At 46.7% G+C, this 25,028-nt stretch overlaps 1 protein-coding gene across 1 annotated transcript in view; it reads right to left on the bottom strand.

The window, feature by feature from the left end:
* Skap1 (src kinase associated phosphoprotein 1) overlaps nucleotides 1-25,028 on the bottom strand; it is a 283,773-nt gene that overhangs the window by 38,415 nt on the left and 220,330 nt on the right. The window contains exons 5-9 of the mRNA XM_050157112.1: nucleotides 15,983-16,060; nucleotides 14,207-14,290; nucleotides 10,829-10,953; nucleotides 8,038-8,101; nucleotides 5,813-5,998 (exon numbers count right to left, since the gene is read on the bottom strand). Of these exons, the coding sequence (XP_050013069.1) occupies nucleotides 5,813-5,998; nucleotides 8,038-8,101; nucleotides 10,829-10,953; nucleotides 14,207-14,290; nucleotides 15,983-16,060 (537 nt within the window). The remainder of the gene's footprint in view (nucleotides 1-5,812; nucleotides 5,999-8,037; nucleotides 8,102-10,828; nucleotides 10,954-14,206; nucleotides 14,291-15,982; nucleotides 16,061-25,028) is intronic.

Here is a 25,028-nt window from a genome sequence, read left to right as displayed (position 1 = left end):
ACAGGCATCAGGATGTACGTGTGGAGGTCACAGGATAACTGGAGAGTTACTTCTCCCCTTCCACCACGAGGGGCATATGGCTTGGAGACCAGCCTTTTTACCTACTGAGGCATCTTGTTGGCCTGAGATTTTCCTTTTAAAAGACCATTTTGAATATATATATATTTTAAGTTAAAGAGCTCATTGGACTTTTTTATAAGAATATTATTAGGCATTTTAGCCTTACATCTATGGAAATACATCTTCATTTAAGAGAGAATTAAAATTTATGTGCTAGCTCAACTTTAAACAGTAATAGATTATAATGGTTCTTGCTCCTAACAGGGCATGTGGGACCCCAATCTTACACAGGCTTTAAACAAATTAACCTCTGAAGATTACTGCCCACTTATTACATTAAATGCTCTACTTGATTCCCAAATATCTCATCTCAATTGGGAAAACAGTTGAAGAAGATCCTGTTAACTGTGTGAACATGGGAGGGAACCGTGGGGCATCACAAATGAGCACCAGTATCTGGAGAGTCGATTTCAATCAACATTCTTGGCACAGTGTCAGGGACACTAATGAGAGGCTGAGAGGAACAGGACACCGACCCACCTAGGAGGGACAGAGAGGCGCTAGCTGCCCCTGACAGATGACTCCTTTCTGAAGTGTGGCTCTGGCACCCCCTTTCTGAACTGTGGCTCTGGCACCCCCTTTATAAACTGTGGCTCTGACACCCCCTTTCTGAAGTGTGGCTCTGGCACCCCCTTTCTGAAGTGTGGCTCTGGCACCCCCTTTATAAACTGTGACTCTGGCACCCCCTTTATAAACTGTGACTCTGGCACCCCTTTCTGAAGTGTGGCTCTGGCACCCCCACCCCCAACATTGACAAAACTGATACCAGAAAGAACAACCGATGGAAACAAATAGGAAAAAAATGGTCACATCAGAAAGAGGGAAAAGCATTTTCCCCAAACAAAAAGTGACAGCTTCAAAAAAAATGGCGAATGTATTAATGGGCAGCCAGATGTCAAGGTGCTGTGGTGACAGCTGCAAGAGAAATACAGGGAGACTTGATGTGCAGAGGGAACATCCAGAAAAACAGAAATAAACCGTTCCCTGGCACGCCTAGACAAGCTACAGACCCCTGCGTGTTTGAGCAGCTCTCCAGACAGCCATAGAACACAGGAGCAAGAGGCTAAGAACACACTGATTCTCTCTGTGTGCTGGGCAATCTCAACGGTTCCCTCTCAACACGTCCATCCTAGCTCCATGGTACGGTCGACGCAGAAGATATTAAACTCCATTTGTGCTAATAGCAACACTTGGAAGACATAGGATTTAATTCCACAAATAACCTGGGGAGAAGGACATGAATACCAATCAGCACGACTGGAGACAGAGCTTAACTTCAGCGGCGTCTGAGAAGATGTCACGTCTGAGGACGTCACGTCTGAGGCCACATGTGAGCAGAGATTAGGGGGACAGCCATGGTTCCAGCTGGTGCTGGCCCAGCAGCGCCCCATGCTCTTGCTCAGATACACAGACAGTCAGATAGACAGACAGACAGACAGACAGACAGAGCCGGGATGAGGAAGACAAGAGGCCAGGAGGCTAGAAGAAGGCCGGGGATGGCACGGATTCTTTTTCTACATTTTGTATTTTGGACCTGGGTTTGTTTTGTATTTTTATTTCTTTCGGTTTCTGTCACCATTCCTTTTCCCTGTGTGCCCGGACAATTTATACAGGGGAAAGATAATCCCACAGAATGTTGTTTCCATTTGACTCTAATTAAAAAAAAAACCCTGGTTATATGCTTTATTATAAAGCAATCTGGTTTCTGGGTCTATAACAACCCTCTGGGGCTGTGTGGGTAGCTTCAGAATATGCACAGACATTTCCAGAAAGGCCTCTTTATCTCTTTCTGTTTGTTTTTTTTTTTTTTTTTTTTTGGGAATCTCTAGAGAACACAGCTGGATCCTGCTGCCATTATAGCTACTACAAGGCCCTAGTTACAGCTCTCCTATGGTCTCAGATGCCTTACTGGCTTCTAGCCTTGAGGCCCCAGACTATTCAGGACCTGATAGAAGATGTCCTTATATGGAATCTTAAATTGTGGATCTGGGTCTGTGCTGGTCTGAAGAATAACTTCAAGGAAGATGAGAAAAGGTTTAGGAAAACCTGTTTTTTAAAAAAGCTTTATTTTGGGTGGTGGTGGGTCATGCATGCCTTTAATCCCATTACTTGGTAGGCAGAGGCAGGCAGATTTCAGTGAGTTTGAGGTCAGCCTGGTCTACCAAGTGAGTTCAAGGACAGCCAGGACTGTTACACAGAGAAACCCTGTCTTGGAAAAAACCACCCCCTAAAAAGACTCATTTTAACATTTATTTATTAGTGTGTGCGTGTGGGTGTGTGAGCGTGCACACATGCCTATCAAGCATATGCAGGTTCCTATGGAGAAATCCTCTGAGTTGGAGTTGTGAGCTGTCCAATGTGAATATTGGGAACTAAACCCAAGTCCTCTGGAAGAGCGGCAGGTGTTCTGAACCACTGAGCCATCTCTCCAGCCCCAGAGCCTCCTATTTTAATGTCTGACTTTCATACTCTTGGTCATTCTCTGCAGTTTAATCTACTACAAATGAAACCTTAAAACTCAAGGGCCCCCACATGCTCAACAGGAATGTTCAGAAATCCCAGGGGATACCAATTTTGAAACCATATATTCCAGGACTAAATTTTTTTTTGTGGTCTGGCCAACAACTTTGAGTGTTTTGGCTTCCTCTCCTGGGGACAAGAGTGCTAGCCATGTAGCAAATGCCAATTAGCTCATGATTAATGCCATGCTGTGCATTTAATTTGATGATCCGGGCATTATTTTGGTTAGAAATTGTTTTTTATTGACTTGGTATATGGTGTATATTCTTTTCGCTCGTCTCAAAGCCCATTTAAATCACACTTGGGAAGGGAAGCCTCACCCACGAGCCTTTCCTCGTAGGCACAGGGGGGACTTGCAGACTTGCTTGCATAGGGCCCTCCCCAAAGAGCAGCGCCACAGACTTGCCAACACTAAAAGTCCTTCACAAAGCATGTTCAGCTGTTATAATGAAACGAATGCTAGGGATCTGAGCCCTTTGACCACGGATGTGCTACGCGCTGCTGCTGGCTGCCCCTCCACCCAGCACCTGGCCTCTTGGTAGGGGGAAATAAAAAGGGGAGGCTGAGCAGAAGGTGCTCTCCACATCCCATCTGTTCAGAATCTTCAGGTTCACATATGCTTCGTATACATAGCTGCAAATGCCTAACCGGACTGTGCATTCGGGTCTGGCTGCTAAGGGGGCGACCCGTGCATCCCCTGACTTTCGGAGGCAGTAATATTCCCCATCAGACACCACCACCATCATTTGTCGAGTTCTTGCCGTGTGCCAGTGCTCTGGGTTAAGTGCACACACATGATCTCCAGGCTCCGCCCCTCCAAATCCCTCTAGGATGCTGCATCGCTTTCCCCATATGGACAGGGGAGGCAGGGAACTTGCTCAGGTTCTCACAGCTAGCAGGTGCCAGGGCAGATCCACTCTGATTTACAGCTGGCGTTGTGCCTGTCCTGCCTAGCTGTTCCCCACATGCTGTTTTTCAGTAGGTGGTGGCTGGTGATACGGGTGGGGAGATGCTACTGGGCCACTCACGGTCCTTCTCAGCTTCCCTAGGACTCTGGTATGGTATATGCCAAACTGGCACAGCAACTTCAGAAGCAACAATAGTGGAGTGCTAGAAAGCTTGGACGATCGAGACACGTGGCTGGAATCACCACGGGAGAATTAAACGTCTCTGTACCTCTCACCACGCTGTCTGTAAAAACTCTGGTGGAGAGTGGCTTTTTTAAAAATTATTTTTATTAATGTTTATTGGAAGCACAGGCAAGGTAGCTGCTGTCCCTCTAACCTGCAGCAAGAGATCCTGGCTTTTCTATAGTGTGGCTCCCTCACTTTCTGTGCAGAGTTCTGTGCACAGGGTTAGTGGCTGTTTGAGGGTGTTGACTAACCTCCCTGCCCTTGGGTCCTTTCCTTATAGAAGCGGCAGGAGGTGTGGAGGAACTCTCCAGATCCCAGTAGAGGGTAGGAGTTCAGGAGGCAGATAGACTTGTACCACTGAGAAGCCAGTGATACATTCCTTGTCCCTGACCCAGAATAAGGGGATGGCTTCAAACCCATCCTGTTTTCTGAGGCCTCTTTGCCTTTGCTCTCCATCCCTAAGCATTAGCTTCACCCTGGCTTCTTTGGGCCCCCGCACACCTCTCCTTTGCACCCCAGAAGGCAGATTGGTTCAGGGTGATGTTCCCAGAGCACTCTGCCACAGCTGGAACCAAAGGCGGATCCTTGCCTGGCTCCTTCCCAGAACCTGGGCAGGAGTGAGCCTAATGTAAGCTCACTGGGAAGTTTCTGGCCAAGTTGGGGAGTGTGTCTCCTTCTAGGGAGAGTGGTGAATTAGAGCTGTTTCTGCACCCTGCTGTTGCAACGGCACAGGCTGCGAAAGGGAAGATTCTCAGAGGAGCTGTGTTTTAATGTAGCAATTTGATTCAATTTTCCACTCTATAAAATTACCCATCACTGCTCGTTGCTTTCCAACAGACACCTTCACTCTTAATTTAACAATCCTATCGAATTCTGCCAGGGAAATTGGAAAAATTTATCACCTGTGAAATTTTATTTTCCTTTGGTTGTATCTGTTTTTGTAAAACTTCATTAACGACGAAGACTTGCTGAGGAAATTATCACTTTTTTTTTTAACTTCAGACACAAGAAATGGCTCGACCTCAACCAAGATATCATTTGCATAATAAAACACAACAAAAAGGGCCGGGGAAGCAGAGACTGGCAGAGGTTGCAGGAGCAAGGGGAAGGAGTGGACTCTCCTTGCTGGGGTTGTGTGGACACAGCCTTGACTCGGGGCCCGTGATGTGGCTTCCCTTGCAGGCAAGAGACAGATAGGGAACGCCTACTAAAGAGGGTTGGACCCTCTTCTTAGGGAGCCTTGAAACGCAATTATTTTCTGATGATGTTTTCATGAGGGGCTCTGTCTTCAGAGGCCCAAGTGTTAGATTCACCTTAGTTCCTAGGTTCATCTGGGATGCAGGTTTAAATTGCTATAAATTTTGGCTTAATTTGAATTCCTTAGCAGCGCGCACTAAACTCCTGGCAAGTTTCCATAGGAGCGCTTTCTGAATGGACTTGAAGATTCAGCTTCCCCATTGTCTAAGTACCTCACAATTAAAAGGCTCAGGCTCTGGTTTTGCTGTCTGACCCCTACTGTGCTCTGCACTGTTCACCAGCTGCTGGAGCCCCCCAGAAGTGGCTCCGTGGAGGCAGTGATGACTGTGCGCTTTCTGAGGCGCTAGCGAGCCTGCCTACCCGTGGAGAGGGCGTTCTATCGGAGTTCTACTGTATCACTAAAATGGTTTGTTGGCATTTGTATAATTCCGACTCTGGAAAGATGAGGTACCTTTGAGACAACTTCCTGTCATTCTTGTGAGTCTACAGAGAATATGTGAGAACTAGAGAGTTGTGAGAACTCACTCCCAAACCAAGGATACCCAGAGGGACTGTTCTCTGGCCTTTAATCTTAGTGGCACAGAGGAAAGACAGCTTGGTGGACTTCATCTTGCTCCCAGAGCAAGGCTGAACCACTGTACTGGAGTCATGAACGTCCTACGCTGTCCCGGTCAGAGAATGTTTAGATTAGGATTCCTTTGGGGGAGTGCTTCATTCTTTCACCAGGTCAAGAGTTTCTGAAAGCAGGGGGAAGTCGGTCATTAGAAGATGAACTGTTTTACCTGGTAGGACTTCATAAATGTCCTCTTCTTCCTCTGTAGGCTCAGGCAGGGGCACGGCCCTGCACCGGGAACCAGACTTTGGGGAGTCAAAACCATCAATGTCATCGTACGTTTCTTCCTCTTCCTTCTCCTCTTCCTCCTCTTCTTCCTCCTCCTCTTCACAGGGAATGGTTGAGGAACTCAGATCTGCCAGGGCAAAGAAAAGAATGAGTGAAGGTAGAAAAAAAAAAAGAAAGAGGCTGGAAAAAAAGGTGGGTGAAGAAGGAGGAGGGTAAGAATAAAGCACGTCAGGGGAGAATGAAACCCTGGGTTAAGTGCCCTTATTTCTAATGTAGGCCTCGGTGCCAGGAATCTACGGAAAAGGCCAGCCCGGCACCCCATTAGGTTTAAACCATCAACATAAATCCTCTCCCGCAATAAAACTTGGTCAGAATGAAGCAGCCCTGAAAAGTATGGGTGCGTGAGCGAAAACACAAGGTGAAGCAGAGAAGATAGGCCCAACGGGGCACTGCCAGGGTGCCATGCTCTGCTCACCAAGCAGAAAACCAGATGGGTGAGTGATGGCCCCGGGTCCTCTAAGGCGACAGAGCCAGGACATCTAAGGTGGAGTCTGAGCTCTCGGAAGCTCATCTCCCAATGATCTCGTTGCAGAATTTAGACAAGTTTGTTTGTGGAGAGGTGACAAACATGGGGGGGGGGAAGCAGCAGAAGAAAAGAAAAGGGGTGCGGAGAAACGCAACCGTCATGCAACCAAATGGACCGGCTAAACGGCACAGTTTCCGTGTCCTTTTATGGCCTGGCTGACCTTAAAGGGGGTCACTGAGTAGAGGATGTTCAGCCATTACAGCAGCGCCAGGGCAGGGAGGAAGATTGGTTTCAATTCTGGTGGGGGGGGGGAGGGAAGCTCATTCTCTGCCTTGGAAACCCCCACTGAAGGGCCTCTGCAGGACCCCGTGAGTACGCTGAGTGTACCCTGGGGAAGGGAAGGGTGGAGAGACTCGAACAGTTCATTTCAAAATACAATAAAACTGTTTGGCTTGATTAGGCTTTTAATAACGATTTCCCAACACATTTCATTGGAATGCTGGCGACTTCATACGCGGGAAGGATCAAAGGCGCATTTGCGGCTTCAACCATATGTTATTATTTGGTTTGTTTTAAAATAAAATTGGAATGAATAATTTCTTCAATGTGAGATTCTGAAAGTACCACAGGGTACAGCTCAATAAAGCTGCATTGAGTTTTATGGAGGTTTACACACTTAGGGGTATATTACACGCATAAATCCTAGGCACCTAGACGAGAGTGTGCCCTGTAGCCTCACCATCAACGCCCGTGTTTGCCTAGTTCCGGTCTATTATACGCCATGCTGTCGGGGCACGCCGCGGTTTGTTTTTGTGCTAGCGGAGGTCTCAGTGAGCGAAAGAGGCAATTCTTGTAATTAAGGCTCCGGTGCTTCCTTCTTTTGGTCCACAATAAAATCTTATGGCAGAATAATAAACCGCGATAAGAAAGCTTCTGATTTGGGGTGGCTGTGCTCCTCTCTGTGTTGTGGGCCATGCACAAGGTTGGTGTTTTTATGGTTTGCTGAGACAGGGTCCTGCTGCGATGGTCTATGAGGGTCCTCTTAGGCCACTCCCAGGAAAGGCTTCCTGGGCCACTGTGGCTGCTGCGCCAGGCCTGCAGGCTGGCCAGTAGAGGGTACTCTAAGAACAGCCATTTAACCTCTTCAGGTGGGACTTGCCATCCCAAGGCAAGGAACATTTTACTGTGGCTTGGGGAACAGCAATTTATTTTTAATGTCCAGCGTCCCTGATGACCACCAAGATGAGTCTAGAACTCTACTAAACAAAAACAAAAAACAAAAAAAAAAAAAAAAAAAGAGGAGGAGGAGGAGGTGGAAGGTTCTGGATCTCAACTAGATGATGGCTATTATGATTTACCCTTCCAGAATAAAAAGGGCTGGCAGCCAGTGACTTAGGCTAAGCTGGCTTTCAGAACCTTTCCCAAATGAGGACTTGTAAACTATGACGTCAGAGGCATCTCCAGATGACTGCCTCGCCTTCTCATCCATATTTGCTCTTATAAATAAGGGCAATGTGGGCTGGGCGAGACTAGAGGGTCAGGAAAATCACATACGGAAACCTTTAGATTAAACTTTCAAAACGTAACTTCGACTGCAAATCTACTGGCGTAGCATACATACTTGAAATGGTGGCTCTTACCTTTTAGCAAGAAACTTATTTGATCCACCCAGTCTCTGGCTTCAGCTGGATTAAGAGCTGTAAACTGGAGAAAAGTAAGGGGATTAATTTAATCGTCACCTTCACTAGAACTGCCAGGACTCCTGCCAGACAGACTCAAAGGAATCCGGGTTTCAGACTCGAGCCTGGAGCTTAGGGTTCTCCATCTCCTTACGACTCAGAAAAAAAGGCCAAGACGTCTCACGCAGCTGCTTCTGCCTTTGGCAATTCTCCAGGCCAGGGAGGGCCGCTTGGAGTCAGGACATTTACACTCATGTACACTCATTTGATTACTTCTTCATCAGAGATTTATGGGAGAAAAGTTCATAGGAAGAAAAAAGAAAACCAAACAAACCAAATCAGCATGGACATGAGATGGGAATACTCCAAGGGCGGGGCCTTTGACAGCAAGGCGGTTTGTTTTCCGGTGTTAGGGCTGTTACTCGGGGCCTCGTACATGCCAAGTTAAGTATTTTACCAACGAGCTAGATGCCCACCCTGCAGCAGGATGCTGAGAAGAGACAGGGAACACTTCTTGTGATTGCTGAAGCAATGTTGTTTGGGTTGGTTTCTTAGATAGTCGTTGGAAAGCAATGTAGGAAGATGAACACTTCAGCCATAGGAGCCACGTGAGCAGTGAGAACGTCAGAGGCGTGGCCGCAAGCAGATCAGGCAGACTAGAGAACAGGTACAGGGGGAGAGCAAGAGGGTCAGGCAGGGGGCTCTGTCTAGACTGAAGATATAGGCAGCAGGAAGTCACTACCAGTTCTTGCAGAGTGAGGGTGATTCTTTCAGTGGCTGTGGCTCGGAAGGGTTGGAATAGGACACCTGAAGACTGACGACCAATTAGACAGCTGTTTGAGCAGCCTTGGGTGAGGTGACAGGGACTCAGCTACGGTGATGGCTGTGGGAATAAATACAGAGAGGAAGAACGGACCAAAGGAAGAATCCATGGCTCAGAGTGATGGTTGAGAGTCAGCGGGCCAAAGACAGGCAGCCAACAGACCACAAAACAGACTGGCCAAGCACCAACCCTTGGTGATTTTTAAAATGAATCAACTTGAGATGAAAGAACATTTTAATTCTCTGGCCACCAGGGTTCAATAAAAGTGCATGCTGTAAGCAGGGCAGTGGTGGCACACACCTTTAATTCCAGCACTCGGGGGGGGGGGGGCAGAGGCAGGCGGAGCTCTGTGAGTTTGAGGCCAGCCTGGTCTACAAGAGCTAGTTCCAGGACAGCTAGGGCTACACAGAGAAACCTTGTCTCAAAAAACTAAAAAAAAAAAGTACATGCTGCTTAAGAAATACAGGTTCATGCTTTATCATTCATCATTCTCATTCCTGTGTGTGTGTGTGTGTGTGTGTGTGTGTACAAGCAAGTTCACATACACTTTGCCTACACGCAGAGGCCAGAGGGCACTGGCCTCTATCACTTTCAACATTACTCCTTTGAGGCAGAGTCTCTCCCTGACCCTCGAGCTCATGCTTTAGGCTGGACTGGCACTCCGCGCACTCAGCAAGCTCCAGCCATCCCTGAGTCTATTCACCATGGCGCTGGGCTTAAAGAAGTGCGTGGGACTGTATCTGGCTTGTTGCATGGGTTCTGGATTTGAACTCGGGTTTCCATGGTTGTGCAGCAACCAGGAGCCATCTGAGTCATCTCGCTAGCATATTCACGGCTTCTGAAAAACAGTTCTAGGAAGTGTCTCTAGGGATACTGGCTTGAACTTTTCACATAAACTTGCATCTGGATGAAGCAATCTTAAAATTTAATAATAAAAATAGGTCAGAAACATTCTGAGTGCATACATTGGTTACATAATGTCTATAAAGGAAACTATAGAGAAGTTTCAGTTAAATTTTAAAACATCTGGACATTGCATAATGAATACACAGATCATTTTATCAAATTAATGCTGAAGACACTATCAAGGGCAAAAAGTTGAGCGCTGAGGAGAATTGGAAAAGCCAAAGGGTTCTTTAAATTTTTAGTTTAATTTTTGAATGTATTTTTTCTTCTTTCTAAAGTTCAGTTACCTACCTTTAGTGAAGATGTGATAAAATATAGATTATCTACAAATGAACAGACAATATACATACACGTAAAATACATACTTCACGAACATCAATATATTCATTCAGACATAGTTTTAATTGTTTTAAAAAGGAGTAGTGAACATTCAAAAATATATAAAAATTACCATAATGAGGAATAAGTCTCTCATTGACAAGACTTTGTAGGCCCTCAGACTTCACTATCTCTCCTCAGAAACCCTTGCCATCAAGGGTTTGGAAATCCCAGAGACACAGCAAATCCACTCCCAGGGGGGAGGTTTTGGACAGAAAGGCAAACATGGGAAAATTGTTTTTCACTCTGTAGTTACATGTTGCTTATTTTGGGTTTCATGGAAGGACATAAAGTTGACCAGTTGGAAAAACCGAATAGGAAACACAGTCATGAAATCAGCCTTTGAGTAAGGAATTGGGCTGTGGGTGGGTTGCAATAAACAAGACTCTCACCTGTGGGATGATACTGGGAAGAGAGGGGAGGGGTAAAGAGATAAAAGCCAGGTAAATGTGGTATCTAGGGTGAGCATAGCAACAGATGAGAGGGGAGGGGCATGACACAGCAGAGGATGGAGCCGGAGAGCAGGTCTTAACTGGGGAGAAATGAGCGGGAATCACGGAGGATGGAATCCAGCAGAGTGACCAGCGCTCACTTGCAGCAGCAAGGGAAAATGCAAGGCTATTAAAGATCACCAGGCCATCCTACCTCGTAGCTGCGTCTATCCTGGGAGGTCAGCTCGAAGCATGCTTCTTTCTTGGAGTCTTTTCGCAGGTGGGGGGCCATGCGGACACTGTATCCCTTAATGAAGAAGGTCCCTTTGGGCTGTTTGCCTGCAAGATAGCAAAGCTCCCTGCATCTCTAGAGAGTCACAACAGCTAAAGGGAAGGCATCTTCTCTGGGATGGAAAAGAAAAAGCACGAACAGCTGTTACATCCCCGAGGAACCACAGCTGTCGGAGAAAGGTTATTAGGGACGCCTGGGACGAGGCTACAGTCAGACAGATCAGCACCAAGCAAGGGAAATCCAACATGAAAGGTTATTTTACAAAAAGTGTACAAGAGAGACGGGGAATTTATTAGAATGTTAAGAGATCTCTAATAACCGAGAGCAGGAGTTATTACAGCCGGGAGAGTGGTTGTAAATGCGGGGCTCTCAAAAGCTATTACAGAGCCCAAACATTATTATCAGGGCCAGCAGAGTTCACGTTCAAGGAGGGGGCACAGCAGCACAGGGGGTTATCCTCAAGTCCCTGAATCTCCTTCCATACCCTACCTCAAACGCTTGCTCCCCTCCCCTGTGAGCTAGGAGGGGATTTATGCTGGAGGAAGAATAATTCAAACTCAGCGCTGGATCCTCTTCCAAGAGGTAAACTGGGAAGTAGCCAAGTAATGCATCAGGAGAGGATGAGGAAGGAAACAAAGAGAAAGGGACCCTAAAGAAGGGAAAGAGATGCCACTCTGCCAGTCACCTCTATTCTAAAAAAAAAAAAAATTACAATATCGGACTCTCCCCTATGTCCCTGAGAGAGGTTGTGCCCATGTTCTGTGGTTCAGACAGAATATGTTGAGGGCGGAAAGCGCAGTGACTGGATGATGTCGGTGCCCTCTGTCAGGCGGAGGGAATTGGAATTGAGTCTTTCCCTCACCCCATTCAGGGCTGAAGACTGAACCCAGGGCCTCAGATGTCTTTGGATGATAACGGTGGCAACTGAAGGACAAACAGGGAGGGGGAGAGCGAGAGAGAGAGAGAAGGAAAGGTTCTATTTTTACCTGGTTGAGCTAAAAGAAACACACAAACACTCTACCCGCTGAGAAAATGTCCTGGACACGATAAGGAGTGGCTGGAGAGAGGGGAGCCATGCAACAGTGCTTTCTGACACCAGAATCTTCTGTGCTAAAGTATCCCTCCTTGCTCTAACTGGCCACTAAAATGTTTTGTTGTTGCTTTGGTCGCCAGATTTTATTTCACCCTGACGGCAAAATGGTCAATAAAAGTCTCCAAGCCTCTTGCTCTCTGTTTTCTCCCCCTCCCCTCTTACCGTAAGACCTGAGTTCTGAATGAACAGACTTGGCTTTATAGCCAGATATGCCAAGACTTATCAGCATTTTTAAAAGACATTTATTTTAATTCTGCATGTCTGAGTGTTTTGCTTGCATGCATATATGTGTACCATGAGTATGTCTGGTGTCTTCAGAAGCCAGAAGAGGATATCAGATCTCTTGGAACTGGGGTTACGGATGGCTATGGGATACCGCATGGGTGCTAGGAGCTGAACTTGGGTCCTTTGCAAGAGCAATAAGTGCTCTTAACCATGGCGTACTTTACCCAGCACCCCAAACACTTATTTAAATGCAAGGGGAATGATGGACAGTTTCATGGTGGTCCAAATATCATACTAGTTTGAAGAATGGAGCGACTGCTTTGTAGGTCTAGAATTAGCTAACTAATCAATTAGCCAAGTTTTTCAGACCAAGTCTTATAAAGCCCAGGCTGGCCTTTGGCCAGCTGAGAATGGCCTTGAACTCCTGACCCTCCACACTCCACCTCGTGAGTGCTGAGATTGCAGGCTTGCACCATCACGCTGGTTTTATGCAGTGCTGAGGATCGAACCCAGGGCTTCATGCATGCTAGGCAAGCATCTACCAATTGAGCTGTACCTCCAGGTGAGAACCCACACTCGCTGAACTTGCAAGTGAGCTGGGGGCTGCAGGCCACAGAGCTTCTGCGGCTCAGTTTTCCAGTACGCCGCTGTCAGCTCCCAGTACCCCTGAGTGGGAAAGATTCTGAGGAATCCACGACGGTCCAAAGGTGAAGTCAGTGACAGGAGGAGGGGTAGGGTGAGGCAAACCTCACAAAGCCAACAGATCCTAAGGACTCCAGGTCACTACCAAACTGTTGCTCATTCTGCTATGGTTGTGCCAAAGGTGCCGGGAGATTGTTCTCAGGCTAGGTGTCTAGGCTCAGGAGCATGCAGTTTAGAAAGGAAGTTGGGGGGGGGGAGGGAGGGCAAACAGCACCTGGAAGGCAAATCTAAGGCCTCTGTAGCGCTACCACTGGTCTCTGCATGAAGGTGGCCGAGCCCAAGGAAGCCTGTTGGAGCACTTGGCTCATCTCCTCTCCCTCCTGTCTCCTCTTTAGGAGCTGGCATTCATTTTGTTTGTTTGTTTGTTTATTTATTTGGCAGTTTCTCTGTGTAACTAAAATCTCTGGAAATCTCTTTGTAGACCATGCTGACCTTGAACTCATTGAGATCCTCCTGCCTCTGCCTCTGGGATTACCACTGCCCGGCCTACAATACTAACATTTAGTTTGTATTTATTTGTAGCTCCCACAATTGTGTGTTGAAACCCTCTCTTCCCTCTCAGAGCCTAAGTAGCTGTGTTCAGAGGGATGAGCAGTCTTCTAGGGACGGCACGCGGTGGCTCATTAAGGCACTGCCTCTGAGTCAACGCTCGGCTGTTACTGCTGCCATCTGGCTGAAGGTGTCTCTTGGGTACAACAACTATTTAGGCTTCAACAATCTGTGGCTCCAGTGATGTCCACGGGACTACTAATTCCCGATAGTTGTGAATATGCTCTTGGAAAGTCTGAGCCCTAAGAGTCTACTTGTGGGCTATTGCTAAACACTGCTTAAATCTTTCTCCAGATTATTGTCATTATATTATTATTTTGTGTGTGGTGGTAGGAATTGAATTCAGGTCCTTGCGTACAACCATCTGTAATGGGGTCTGGTGCCCTCTTCTGGCCTGCAGGCATACATATAGACAGAATATTGTATACATAATAAATAAATATTTAAAAAAAAATGTCTGCCTCCCGTCTCACTGTAAAGAACCCGGGCTACAGACCTGTATTCTGTATTTTGACCCCACTTAGTGTTTAAAGAGGAAAACGGTGCTAAACTGGTCTGTGTTTTTGGTGGTGGGCAAGGCGTTAGTTACCCAGGTCTATTTCTTTTTTTTAAGCACCTCGCTCTCTGGGTGTTAGTTAAGGACTGTTACCTAGACATCTAAGTGCTGGAGAATTTACGAAGCGCTGGCATCCAGGAGCGAGGGAGCTGCTGTGGAAACGGAGAAGACTTACTTTTCTCATTGGCATAGTAGAGGAAGAGGCCTCTGCTGACAACACACCATCGCTTCTGCCACTCGGACCCAAAGAAGCTGTGATCTACGCGGAAGGGAGAGAAGAGACATAAATTCAGGTAACTAGAATCGCCCAAGAGTCTGTAAAACCCAGCAGCACAGTCGAGTGGGTTATTGTTTTATTTCCCAGGTTAATGGACTGTAAAACCCTCCTTTTCACTCCCACAGGTTACCCCGTAGTGACTGAGTGGTGAGGGTGAACTCCATCCTGGGCCCAGGGTCTCAGGAAGCTTGCTCCTCCCTGCCTCCACGGCTGCCTTTTCATCTAGCTAGCTATTTCTCTAGGCTCACAGCTCACCCTGCATTTTTCAAACTTTCTATGATATCTTCGTTTGTTTGCCTTTTGGAGACAGAGTCTCCCTTAGTAATCCAGGCTGGCTTGAAACTCATGGCTTTCCTCTTGCCTCAGCCTCTCTAGTGCTGGGATAATAGGCATGCATCATTATACCCAACTGCTAGTATTTCCTTATGTGTTGCTTTCCGTGAACCAAAATGACGATACTCCAGGTCCTACATGCGATGGCCAGGAGATGGGCTTTCTTTCTTTCTTTCTTTCTTTCTTTCTTTCTTTCTTTCTTTCTTTCTTTCTTTCTTTCTTTCTTCCTTCCTTCCTTCCTTCCTTCCTTCCTTCCTTCCTTCCTTCCTTCCTCTTTCTTTCTTTCTTTCTTTCTTTCTTTCTTTCTTTCTTTCTCTCTCTTTCTTTCTTTCTTTTTCTCTCTCTCTGTGTCTCTCTCTCCATCTCTCTCCCCCTCCCTTTCTCTCTCTCTGCCTCTCTCCCTCCCTCCTTTCCCCTTCTTTTTCTCTCTCTTTATTATTTTGTTCGTTTTTGTTTTTTGAGACAGAGTTTTTCTGTAGCTTTGGGGTCTGTCCTGGAACTAGCTCTTGTAGACCAGGCTGACCTCAAACTCACAGAGATCCGCCTGCCTCTGCCTCTTCCTCCCGAGTGCTGCATTAAAGGTGTGCGCCACCACTGCCCAGCTCTTCTTTTTCTTTTTGAGAATGTGTGATAAACCAATTTGCTTGTTGAACATTAAAACAAGAACTCTGGCCCTTGTAGCACCTATTTTAATTGAATGACTTAAAGGGTCAGGAGCTGGGCATGTCTGAAATTTGGAAGCAGGTTGCTTCACACTTGGAAAGACTACATTCTTGGAAAAAAATAGTTTTCTTTCTTTTTTTTTTTTTTTTTTTTTTTTTTTTTGCAAGACATGGTTTCTTTGTGTAGCCCTGGCTGTCCTGGAACTTACTCTGTAGACCAGGTTGGAGGTTGGATTTAAACCCAGAGAGCTACCTGCCTCCACCTCCAAAGTGCTGGGATTAAAGGTGTGTGCCACCACCACTCCCTGGCTAAAGTGTCACTCTTTGTGGGAGCACACTGAGAGATGAGGACAAGAATATCAACCATCCATCCATCCACCCACCCAACTCACCCAGAGAAAGGTCTGACTTTCTCTGCCTCCCACATGCCATTAAAGATGCCACAGCTGGGCAAGTTCCAATCCCAATAAAGCCCACAGTTGGCTGAAGATTTGGGCCTTCTCTATTAGGTTGAAACCGACTAACTAGTACTACACTTCTTTCATTTCCTGGCCTTTGCCTTACATTGGCCTAGCACAGCACCAGGAAGGCATCCTATAGCCTAGCAACATCTCCCTCCCTTCTTCCCTCTCCCCCACCCCTCCTGGAATGGCCCACTCTTCATGGGTTCGATTAATACCTTTGCTTTTCTTCTCCAAGTAGCCCTGCTTGATGATGTTATCCAGCTCCTGGGCCCCTCTTAAGATGTTTTCCACTCCTAAAAGGAACGATAGTAAAATGCTTTGTTTAAACCCGTTAGAATTTCCATTTAAGCTACTTTAGATTATTCACATTAATGATGGAGTCCGGAAGGGTAATTGTTTAAACGTAGCACAAAATACAACAATTTCTATATGATTAGGGGAAAAAGTTAATTTTCTTCCTAATTATATCTAATGCTAATATTGCTTAAAATGGCTAACCATACATTAACTTGTGGTAAGGGGAGGGAGCCTAAATATGGACTGATTGGCAGGAAGAGGACTCTGGGGAACGAGGGATTTGCAGTGGCTGTGAGCTCTAAATTGGGTAATCCACACGGAGATAATCAAAAGTCAAATGACTCGCAACCAGGAAGGACAGGCTCCAGTGAGTAATGGACTCTCCATGCAGGCCGCCATTTCAAAAGGGACAATAAAGGCACAGCCACTTGTGGGTTTTGTTGTCATTATTTCTGTGTGTGTGTGTGTGTGTGTGTGTGTGTGCGTGCATGTGCACATACGAATGTCAGAGGTCAACACTGGGCATCTTTCTCTATTACGCTCCGTCTTAATTTTTAAGGCAGGGTCTCTTTGGGAACCTGGAGCTCACCTATAGGCTACGTTGGCTACTAAACTCTGGGGAATGTGGCTGTCTCCACACCCCAGTGCCGGGCTCACAGACTAGTGTAACCTTGTCCAGCTTTTGTGTGGGTGCTAGGGATCCGAACTCTGGTCCTCCCATGTACACAGAGCGGTTTGCCTACGGAGCCATCGTCCCAGTGTGTTTCACCTGGACAGCTATTCCGGAGAACATGGCTTTTGTGGCGTTCACGCGAAGGGCTATGCAAGGTGAATTTGGCAATAATGACCAGATCTTGGATTTTTCAAAGTATGTTGTGTGTGTGCGTGCATGCGTGTGTTTCAGAATCATAGAAGCTTTAGCAAAAAAGAAGACCTTAGGGCTGACATGAACCTTTAACTGCAGGACAGTGACATTCTTTGCTTTTAATGGCCTCCTTAGGTACAAATTTATTGGGATGCCAAAGTCCTAATTCATCTTCCTGCCTGGGGTTTATACTTGCTTCACAGAAAGGAGGGGCAAACTTAAGGGTGAAACCATTTTTTTTTCTGTTTTTGGACCTTGCAATAGCTAACGTCTATTCAGCAACGGCTATGAGGCAGTGTTCTGCTCAGTGCTTCACTTGCATTTTGTTTAAAAATTTTTTTTGAGCAGGAAATGTAGCTCAGTGGTAGAGCACTTGCGTAGCACGTGTGAGCCCTAAGTTCAATTCCCAGCCCCTCAAAAACACAACTCCTTCCCCTGCCACACAATTAAGATGGCCATTTTGCTTCTAAGCTATTTCCAGCCTAGTTTTAAAAACCCAGCTCACAGGGCTGGAGTGTTGCTGGCCCTGTGGTTGAGGGCTCATTGCTTTTGCTTTGGTTCCCAGCGCTCCCGCTCCCGTGGAGTCTCACAAATTTGACAGCAAATTTGGTCCCAAGGTCTCAGCTGCCCTCTTCTGGCCTCTGAAGGTACAAGGCCCTTATGGGGCACATATACATACATACAAACAAACATTCATACACATAAAAACAAAAGTCTTAGAAAACCCACAAACATGGATTGGAGGGCGGAGAGATGGTATGGGGTTAAGAGTGTGTGCTGCTCTTAGGGGGTTCTAGCCTTGGCTTCCTGGCACTCAGGTTCAGCGGCTTCCAACTGCCACTGACTCCGGCCTCCGCACACACCTGCACTCACTTGTGCAACTCACATGTGCACTCACACGTGCACGTGTGCTTGTGCACCATCCCACCAAAACCTAAAAAAAATAAACCAGGAAAATTAGGAATCCTTTTTTTTTTTTTTTGCTTGTTTGTTTGTTTGTTTGACTTGTCAACTTCCTTGTTCATAGAATCTTCTTCCATCCTGTCTTTCCCTCTCTCTCCCCCTTTCTTCCCCCCCATCATTCACCCACCCTGCTGCTTCTTTTTTGTTTTTGAGACAGGGTCTCACTATATAGCTCTGACTGGTCTGGAACTCACAATGTAGACCAGGCTGCTCATCGTCTGGGCAACTGTTTTCATTTGTAGGATTTACAGTTAGTAAACTCTGTGTTGGGCATAGATCCTTTCAGATGGGTCTTGGGGTACATGTCTGAGATGAACCACAGCAAATGAAGGCTAATTTTCCTAGGGTTTTTCTACCCCTCCCATCCCCGTCCCTCCGAAATTCGAGACCCCCTGAAAATACCCTCCAAGAACTGGTGCTGATTCTTCTTCAGGTGGGAGGTCACATGAGGTGGGAGGTCACATGGGGTGGGAGTTCATGTGAGGTGAGGATCAGCAAAAGGGAAAGCGCTCTGATGGAGGTTTTCCTCTCAAGTGGCATTCACAAAAAACCCGGCTTCTTGAGGCCTTAAATTCAAATGGAAGACACAGGGGCTGAGAGACCCAGGATCTTCCAAGCTATATCTTGCTACAAGTTTCTTCTTCTTTTTTTTTAAGGTCTTGTTAAACTAAGAGAGTTTCTTGTTAAAATCCGAATCATAAAAGACATGTGAAGAGTCTTATTAGAATTCAAACCTCCTTTTTTAAATGCAAATCTAAATGCCATTTTATGGAACATTTATAATTATGAAAATGGAAAGACATCGCCTCGTGCGTGGGGAGAGTCTGTGTGTATGAATATTACATTAATGCGCCCACACCAGCTCACTGATCCTGCTGGCAGGAGCATAAAAAATGCTTGAGTGAAACTTTTATTTAGATGCTAAGACTCCAGGCCCCAGCGGGGTGACAGAGACAGCCCCTGTGAGTTGTCGGCAGAGGCAGAGCTAGAATTGAATTACCCAGGGGGAGGAAGGAGTGACGAGCCCGCTTCGCTTATTTAATTTCATTTACTTTCAGTACATTATCAGCGTGAGGCTCTTCTCTCCCCACCAAGTGAAACCCAAGAACACCGCCACCCCAAAAACAAAGGCATAATGCAGCCGAGACATCTGAACTCCAAGTCACTAATTCTAGGCCTGCAGGGAGAGCGCCATCCCACCTCCTCTCCCCCAGATGCAGACTCAGCTTGCTAAGATCCGTGTGTGTGTGTGTGTGTGTGTGTGTGTGTGTGCGTGCGCGCGCGCGTGCGGTGGCAGAGGGATGGGATTATAGAAGAAATTAAGAATGCTTGTGAAAAAAGATAGTCAGCCAAGTCCAGCCAGTGTATGATTGAGTGGACAGGCATGGCTGTGCGTCCAACACTGGTCTCCGTGTAGACCTGACTCTTAGCCTCATTAGCTCACTGAATCTACGCAACCAAGGTTGGGAGCTGTTGTGTCCTTTCACCGGCTCCTCTTTCGGCGTCATCCAGGGCCCTGATCAAGACCTGGCAGCCAGGGAATGCTCATGGTGAGACACACTCTGGAAGGTGAGGCAGGGGACTCCTCCATCCGGGTCCACACCCCCGAGCCAACAAATGGCTCTGTGCCTTAAGGAGAATGTAAGCGTTTTCCACAGTGATGGGAAGAATAGGAAGAAGCCACACACAGCTGTGCAAGCTGCTATTCCAAAGGCAAAACCAGGGACAGTTAAATATAAAATTGTAAAAGAGACACTTTGGGGAGGGGGATCTACTACCTGAATAGTAGCTAGGCCATCATGATGAAAAAACCTAGAAACTGTTTCAATTTGCTGGGAACAAACGGTCCTCTAGATAAACCTATGCAAGTATTACATTGTATCAGCACGAAGCAGAATTGCATTAGTGTCATAATCTCTCTCCACCACTATACTTAACTAAGTCTCTCTGAGCAGCCCGCGTGAAGAAAAGATTCACTTAGCCGAAGGATGTTTGGCCATAAAGATAAGATCAACAGAGAAGTGTGTTACTTAGAAGTGACGGCTGCCCAACTTCCACGGCAAATGAAGATCAAGGAAATTCTCAGACATCCCTCCCTCCCCCCCATACTTCTAAACTCTCGCATCTCGCTCAGAAACCATAAAAAAATGACAGGGTGGGACTCCATCTCTTAGCGCCAAACGCGACTCTTCAGTCAGTTCCTTGTGGCAACAACATGGGGACCTTTGGAGTGTGAAACGTTTCCATAAAGCAGTTAATAACAGACATGGGAGCGTACGTGTGCCACGGCCTATTTAGCCAGCTGTGTTCTAGCCTACGGAGAAAAGAGAGTCGGGGAAATCGGTGGACAACATACAGCACAAGGCTAGTAGCACAGGAGAACACCCAGTTTCCCTGCAAAAGACGCTGCAGCCCTTGAAGAACAAACCACAGGCAGTGGGGTTGACCTCTTGCTAACTCAACCTGAAAAGACCAATGATTTTGGGAAAATGTGTGTGTGTGTCTGTGTCTCTCTGAGTATTTTTTTCCAGTTCTCTCCCAACTTAAATTGCGGACTTCTGTCATCATTCCTCTTCCTTTTGATTCAAGCTCTTGAGAAGAAACCACCTACACCCAAGCCTAAGGACTGCTAGCTACCGGGGGATGGCTTTCAGGTAACGTGGTCGGTACCGGGGGGGTCTGGCTACTGAGAGTAGAGAAAACCTGGTGTTTGAAGGCCGGGAATGGTCAGGTTCCATCGTAAGTCCAACTCACTAACTGCAGTCTGTCTGTTGTGCAAAAACACATACTTTCTTTTTTTATAAAAACAAACTAAAAATTTATGTATATAGGTATGGACACGTACACACACGCATGTGTGTGCGCATATAGATATATTTATGTATGGCGCGTATTTGTAGGAGCCCACAGTGGCCAGCAGAGGGCACTAGATCCCCTGGAGATGGAGTTACAGGGAGCTGTGAGCTGCTGGGAACCCGACCTCCGGAAGAATAGCTGGTGCCCGGTTGAGCCATCTCTCCAGTCCCTGTGGCCTTCTCTCCTAAGTTCATTACGCCTTGTTCTTAGTCTGTTTTTTTTTTTTGGGTTAACTTGTTTCCCCCTTATTCTCAAGTTTCAAGAACTGGCCGATGGTAGTCTGTCTGTGGTACTGTACATCTCCTGTTGCTGGTGGCTCGTCTTCTGTTTCTCCGTGGTACGCTCACGTAGCATTTTACCTCCTGTGGTCCTGTTGACATCCACTCGGGTTGGCACTCAACTCAACCCGCCACATTTTCCTGCCACTGTGCTTCGCTTATTAAGGGATTTAGACGAACACGTGAAAGGTGACGAGATCTAAATCATTACCAGTTGACTTTGGATGTAAAGGATCCAAAGACAGAGAAAGCACTCGACAGATGGCTTCAAACTGGATGGATGTGTTTGTGGAGGAAAAGCCCCGTGCAGACAGAGGGCAGGGAGTGAACGCAGTACAGCGACTCAAGCTCATCTCCACGGGGAAGAAGCCAGGCAACAGAGCAAGGCGACAGATTCAGACACTGGTGAAATGACACATTTAACAGTCTCCAAAGACAACATTCAGGAAATCTTTTTTTTGTTTTGAGACTCAGTCTTGTGAGGTAGTGAGACCTGACCTCGTCCTTGTGATCTTCCTGTCTCAGCCCCCTGAATGCTGAGATTAGAGGTGTGTGCCACCAAGTGCCTTTAAGTCCTACCTTTTAAGAAATATAAACTTATACTCTTTGATGTACAATGATGGTCTGGAAGGTTGTTTTGTTTTCTCGTTATGTGTGAGCAAAGAAATCAATGAACATACAGAACAAAATCAAAGTCTCAAATCCAGCAGGGCACACAAGCTAAGACTGGAGAAATATTAGAAGAAGCAACATGGAACACTCAAAAAATTCTATGTGGTCACCAAGGTTTGGAAAGCTTCCCCTGCTGGGTGTAAGGGGACACCCTGGCAGAAGGACACCCCGCTACAGCATAGGGTTCATTGGGGGAAGAGATCTTAGTTTAAAAAGATTATTGAGGGGCTGGAGAGATGGCTCAGGGGTTAAGAGAATTGCCTGCTCTTCCAAAGGTCCTGAGTTCAATTCCCAGCAACCACATGGTGACTCACAACCATCTGTAATGAAGTCTGGCACCCTCTTCTGGTCTGCAGGCATACAAGCAGACAGAATACTGTATATAATAAAATATTTAAAAAAAAGATTATTGAGGCAAACACACACACCGATCTCCTTTGCGGAACATTCCACCAACAATGAGGAGATCTGAGGCGCTCTGTAGAAATGAATATTTAGAGAGTGCAGAACCTTCCTATTCTAACGAAGAACATAGAAGAGGCACGCAGCCTCTGGGGTGTCCCTCCTTCACATCTTCCCTTCCGTAGGATTCTTACCCACGCAGAAGTATTATTAGGACAAAGCTCTTCCAGCTCCAGGGGTGGTAACCTCGCCACACCAAAGCTGACAGCTGAGTCAATGGTAACATTCCGCTTCCTCCAGCAGGCGCAAGTGGTTCACCTTCAAGAAGGGCTAACTTGCGGTAACTGTTGCTTCTCATCCAGGGTATCCTGGCACGTTCCGCCTAGTCGCAGGGCATGGATTTTGAACCATTTTAGAATAAGAACAGATTCAGAGTTTCTCTAGAATAATGCCACTCATTTGCATTCTGATATGCTTTTTAAGGAGAAAAGTCAATTAAAGGAAGCCATGATTTATCTTGGTTATGCCGCAGTCTGTAGTCACTAAACAAATCTGCACTTTCATAATTGATGCAATCAAGGTTTTCCAAAGCACTTTATTTCCTTGGGGGAAAAGAAAAACAACTGGTTCCTTCAGAACTGCAGTTGATCCATGGAAGTGAGCTGAACATGTGGACGCCAGAAGACATATGTTATAGCATGTAAAGGGCCATAGAGTCTACACCACCCAAACCAGGCATGCTCTGATGTCTATAACACAGCACCCACAGCTTCCTTTTTGTCTTAGGAATCCATCCTTATTTCGTGCTATGGTTTGAATTGGAAATGTCCCTCATAGGCTCATGGGTTTATATACTTTATCTCCAGATGGTGGCGCTGTTTGCAGTGGGGGGGAGACTATGGAGCTTTTAGAAAAGGGAGCTGGATGGCAGATTAGGCACTCTAGGGTGGGGCCTTTGGGGGTGATAACCCGACCTTATTTCTGGCTCGGTTTTCTGCTTCTTCTCTTGCCCAGAATGCTCCCACTGCCATGAGCTCGGCCATGCCTCTCCCACCATGATGTTCGAATGCCTCTGAGACTGTGTGTGAGTCCATGTAAGCTCGATTCCCTTAAATTGTTATGTCTGGTATCACAGTAAGAAAACCACAAATGACCCCAGTCTCTTGAGGAGTTCAGCCCCAGCAAGTGGCAACAATGTAAAGAAGAATGAAGCCTTGGTACCAATTCACACCACAATCCCCCAGACAGCCTTACCATTCTAAAAAAGGAGGAAGAACAGATTTATAAATGTCCAGCTGTCATTTGACAAGCCATGCAGTACATTCTCACCCCAGCTTGAGGCTGGGCACCATCATGACTATGTCACTGGCAAGTATATCTTCTGTTTGCTTGCTTTTTGTTTTACTGAGACAGAGTTTCTCTACACAGCCTTGGCTGTCCTGGAACTCACTCTGTAGACCAGGCTGGCCTCGAACTCACAGAGATCCTCCTGCCTCTGCCTCCTGAGTTCTGGGATTAAAGGCGTGCACCACTACTCTCGGCTTGAGAGTATATCTTTACCAACAGATGACAACACGGCATTTTCAGATCCATTTCTCCACTAACCCCCCCCCATCTGTGGACATGGGGATGCACTTCTGTGGTAGAGCATGTGCTTAACAGGCAGGATGCTTCGGGTTCGATTCCCAGCACAAAACAGAACCCCCTAAAATCCCCCAATATCAACAGCAAGCAAACAGAAAAGGCAAAAACTCCAGAGGTGGAAGAGGAACACAAAGGAAAGCGCTTTGCGTGGCTCTGCTGGCAGCGCTTTTCCAGGTTGGCCTTGAACTTGAGACCCTCCTGCTTCTGCTCAAGTGCTGGGGTTACAGGCACACAGCAGGAGTACCCGATTCTTCTGGCTCTGTATTCACCACTTAACTGGTCCACTCCTATCTGTTTAGCACACCGTGGTCAGAAGCCATCTTGCTAAAACTTGGATCTAGTCTCGTCACATCACACTCCTGGTTAAAGTTCCCCCGGATTCTCTACTGCCTATTAAATGCACGTACCTCTGCATGGAAACTCCTAGAAACACTGGGCCATAGGCAACCTTCGGGTTTTGTTTGCCTTTTCCCTCCCAGCCTTTTATGAGTGTGCCCTAGGCATTTTACACCACCCAGTCTTTCCCGACATTTCCTTTCCAGACTAGGAAGACCCCATTCAAACTGAACCGGCACAGCTTTCTCTGTTTCCTCCATGTAAAGTCACAGACTCCTATTCTGGGCTCTCATATAATTTTCTGTAGTGAAGTTTTATGTGACAGTCTGGGCTTCCAGGGACCATGAACTTGACTGCAATATTCTCTATGATTACATTTTTGCTTAGTTTTTATATGAGGCCTGAGTTACATGTAAAGTCTGTCAAGTGCCTTGAACAGGATACAGAAAGGTACTATTGGGGGAGGCAGGGGGAGAATATAGCTGTAGGCCAAGACAGCAAACACCAGGGAGGAGGATCTTGCATTCAAGGGAAGAGAGCTGACGTCATGCTGGAAAGGATAGGAACGAAGCATTAGTGCCTAGAGAAAGAGGGGACAATGTAAGAAAGAGTCCAGTACCAAGAGGGGGGCATGCCAGGGGCTGCATGACAACTCTCTTGGGAAGGAGAGGAAGGGATGTCGGAGAGGGAACTCGGACCATGTAAATATCTGGACTCGATGCAAGCAAGGTGCGCTCTAATTAGCTGTCGGATCGATGTAAGATTAAGAAGGATCTGTCTCTGGAGCACACAGGAAACTCAGAGAGTTCCATGCTGGCTATTTAATTTCTTGAAGCCTAAAGAAAAGCTGCCGGTGGGAAATGTGGCCCCTTTGATGGAGGGCGGAGTGAAGCACTATTTACACACCTGTTTCTCGTCACATCCCCAGGGGTCTGGTGTACACACAGT

This window comes from Alexandromys fortis, unplaced genomic scaffold (assembly GCF_014885135.2).
Source record: "Alexandromys fortis isolate MF-2015 unplaced genomic scaffold, M_Fortis_MF-2015_v1.1 scaffold_31, whole genome shotgun sequence".
NCBI classification, from domain to species: domain Eukaryota; kingdom Metazoa; phylum Chordata; class Mammalia; order Rodentia; family Cricetidae; genus Alexandromys; species Alexandromys fortis.
This window is presented reverse-complemented; position numbering and strand designations above follow the sequence as displayed.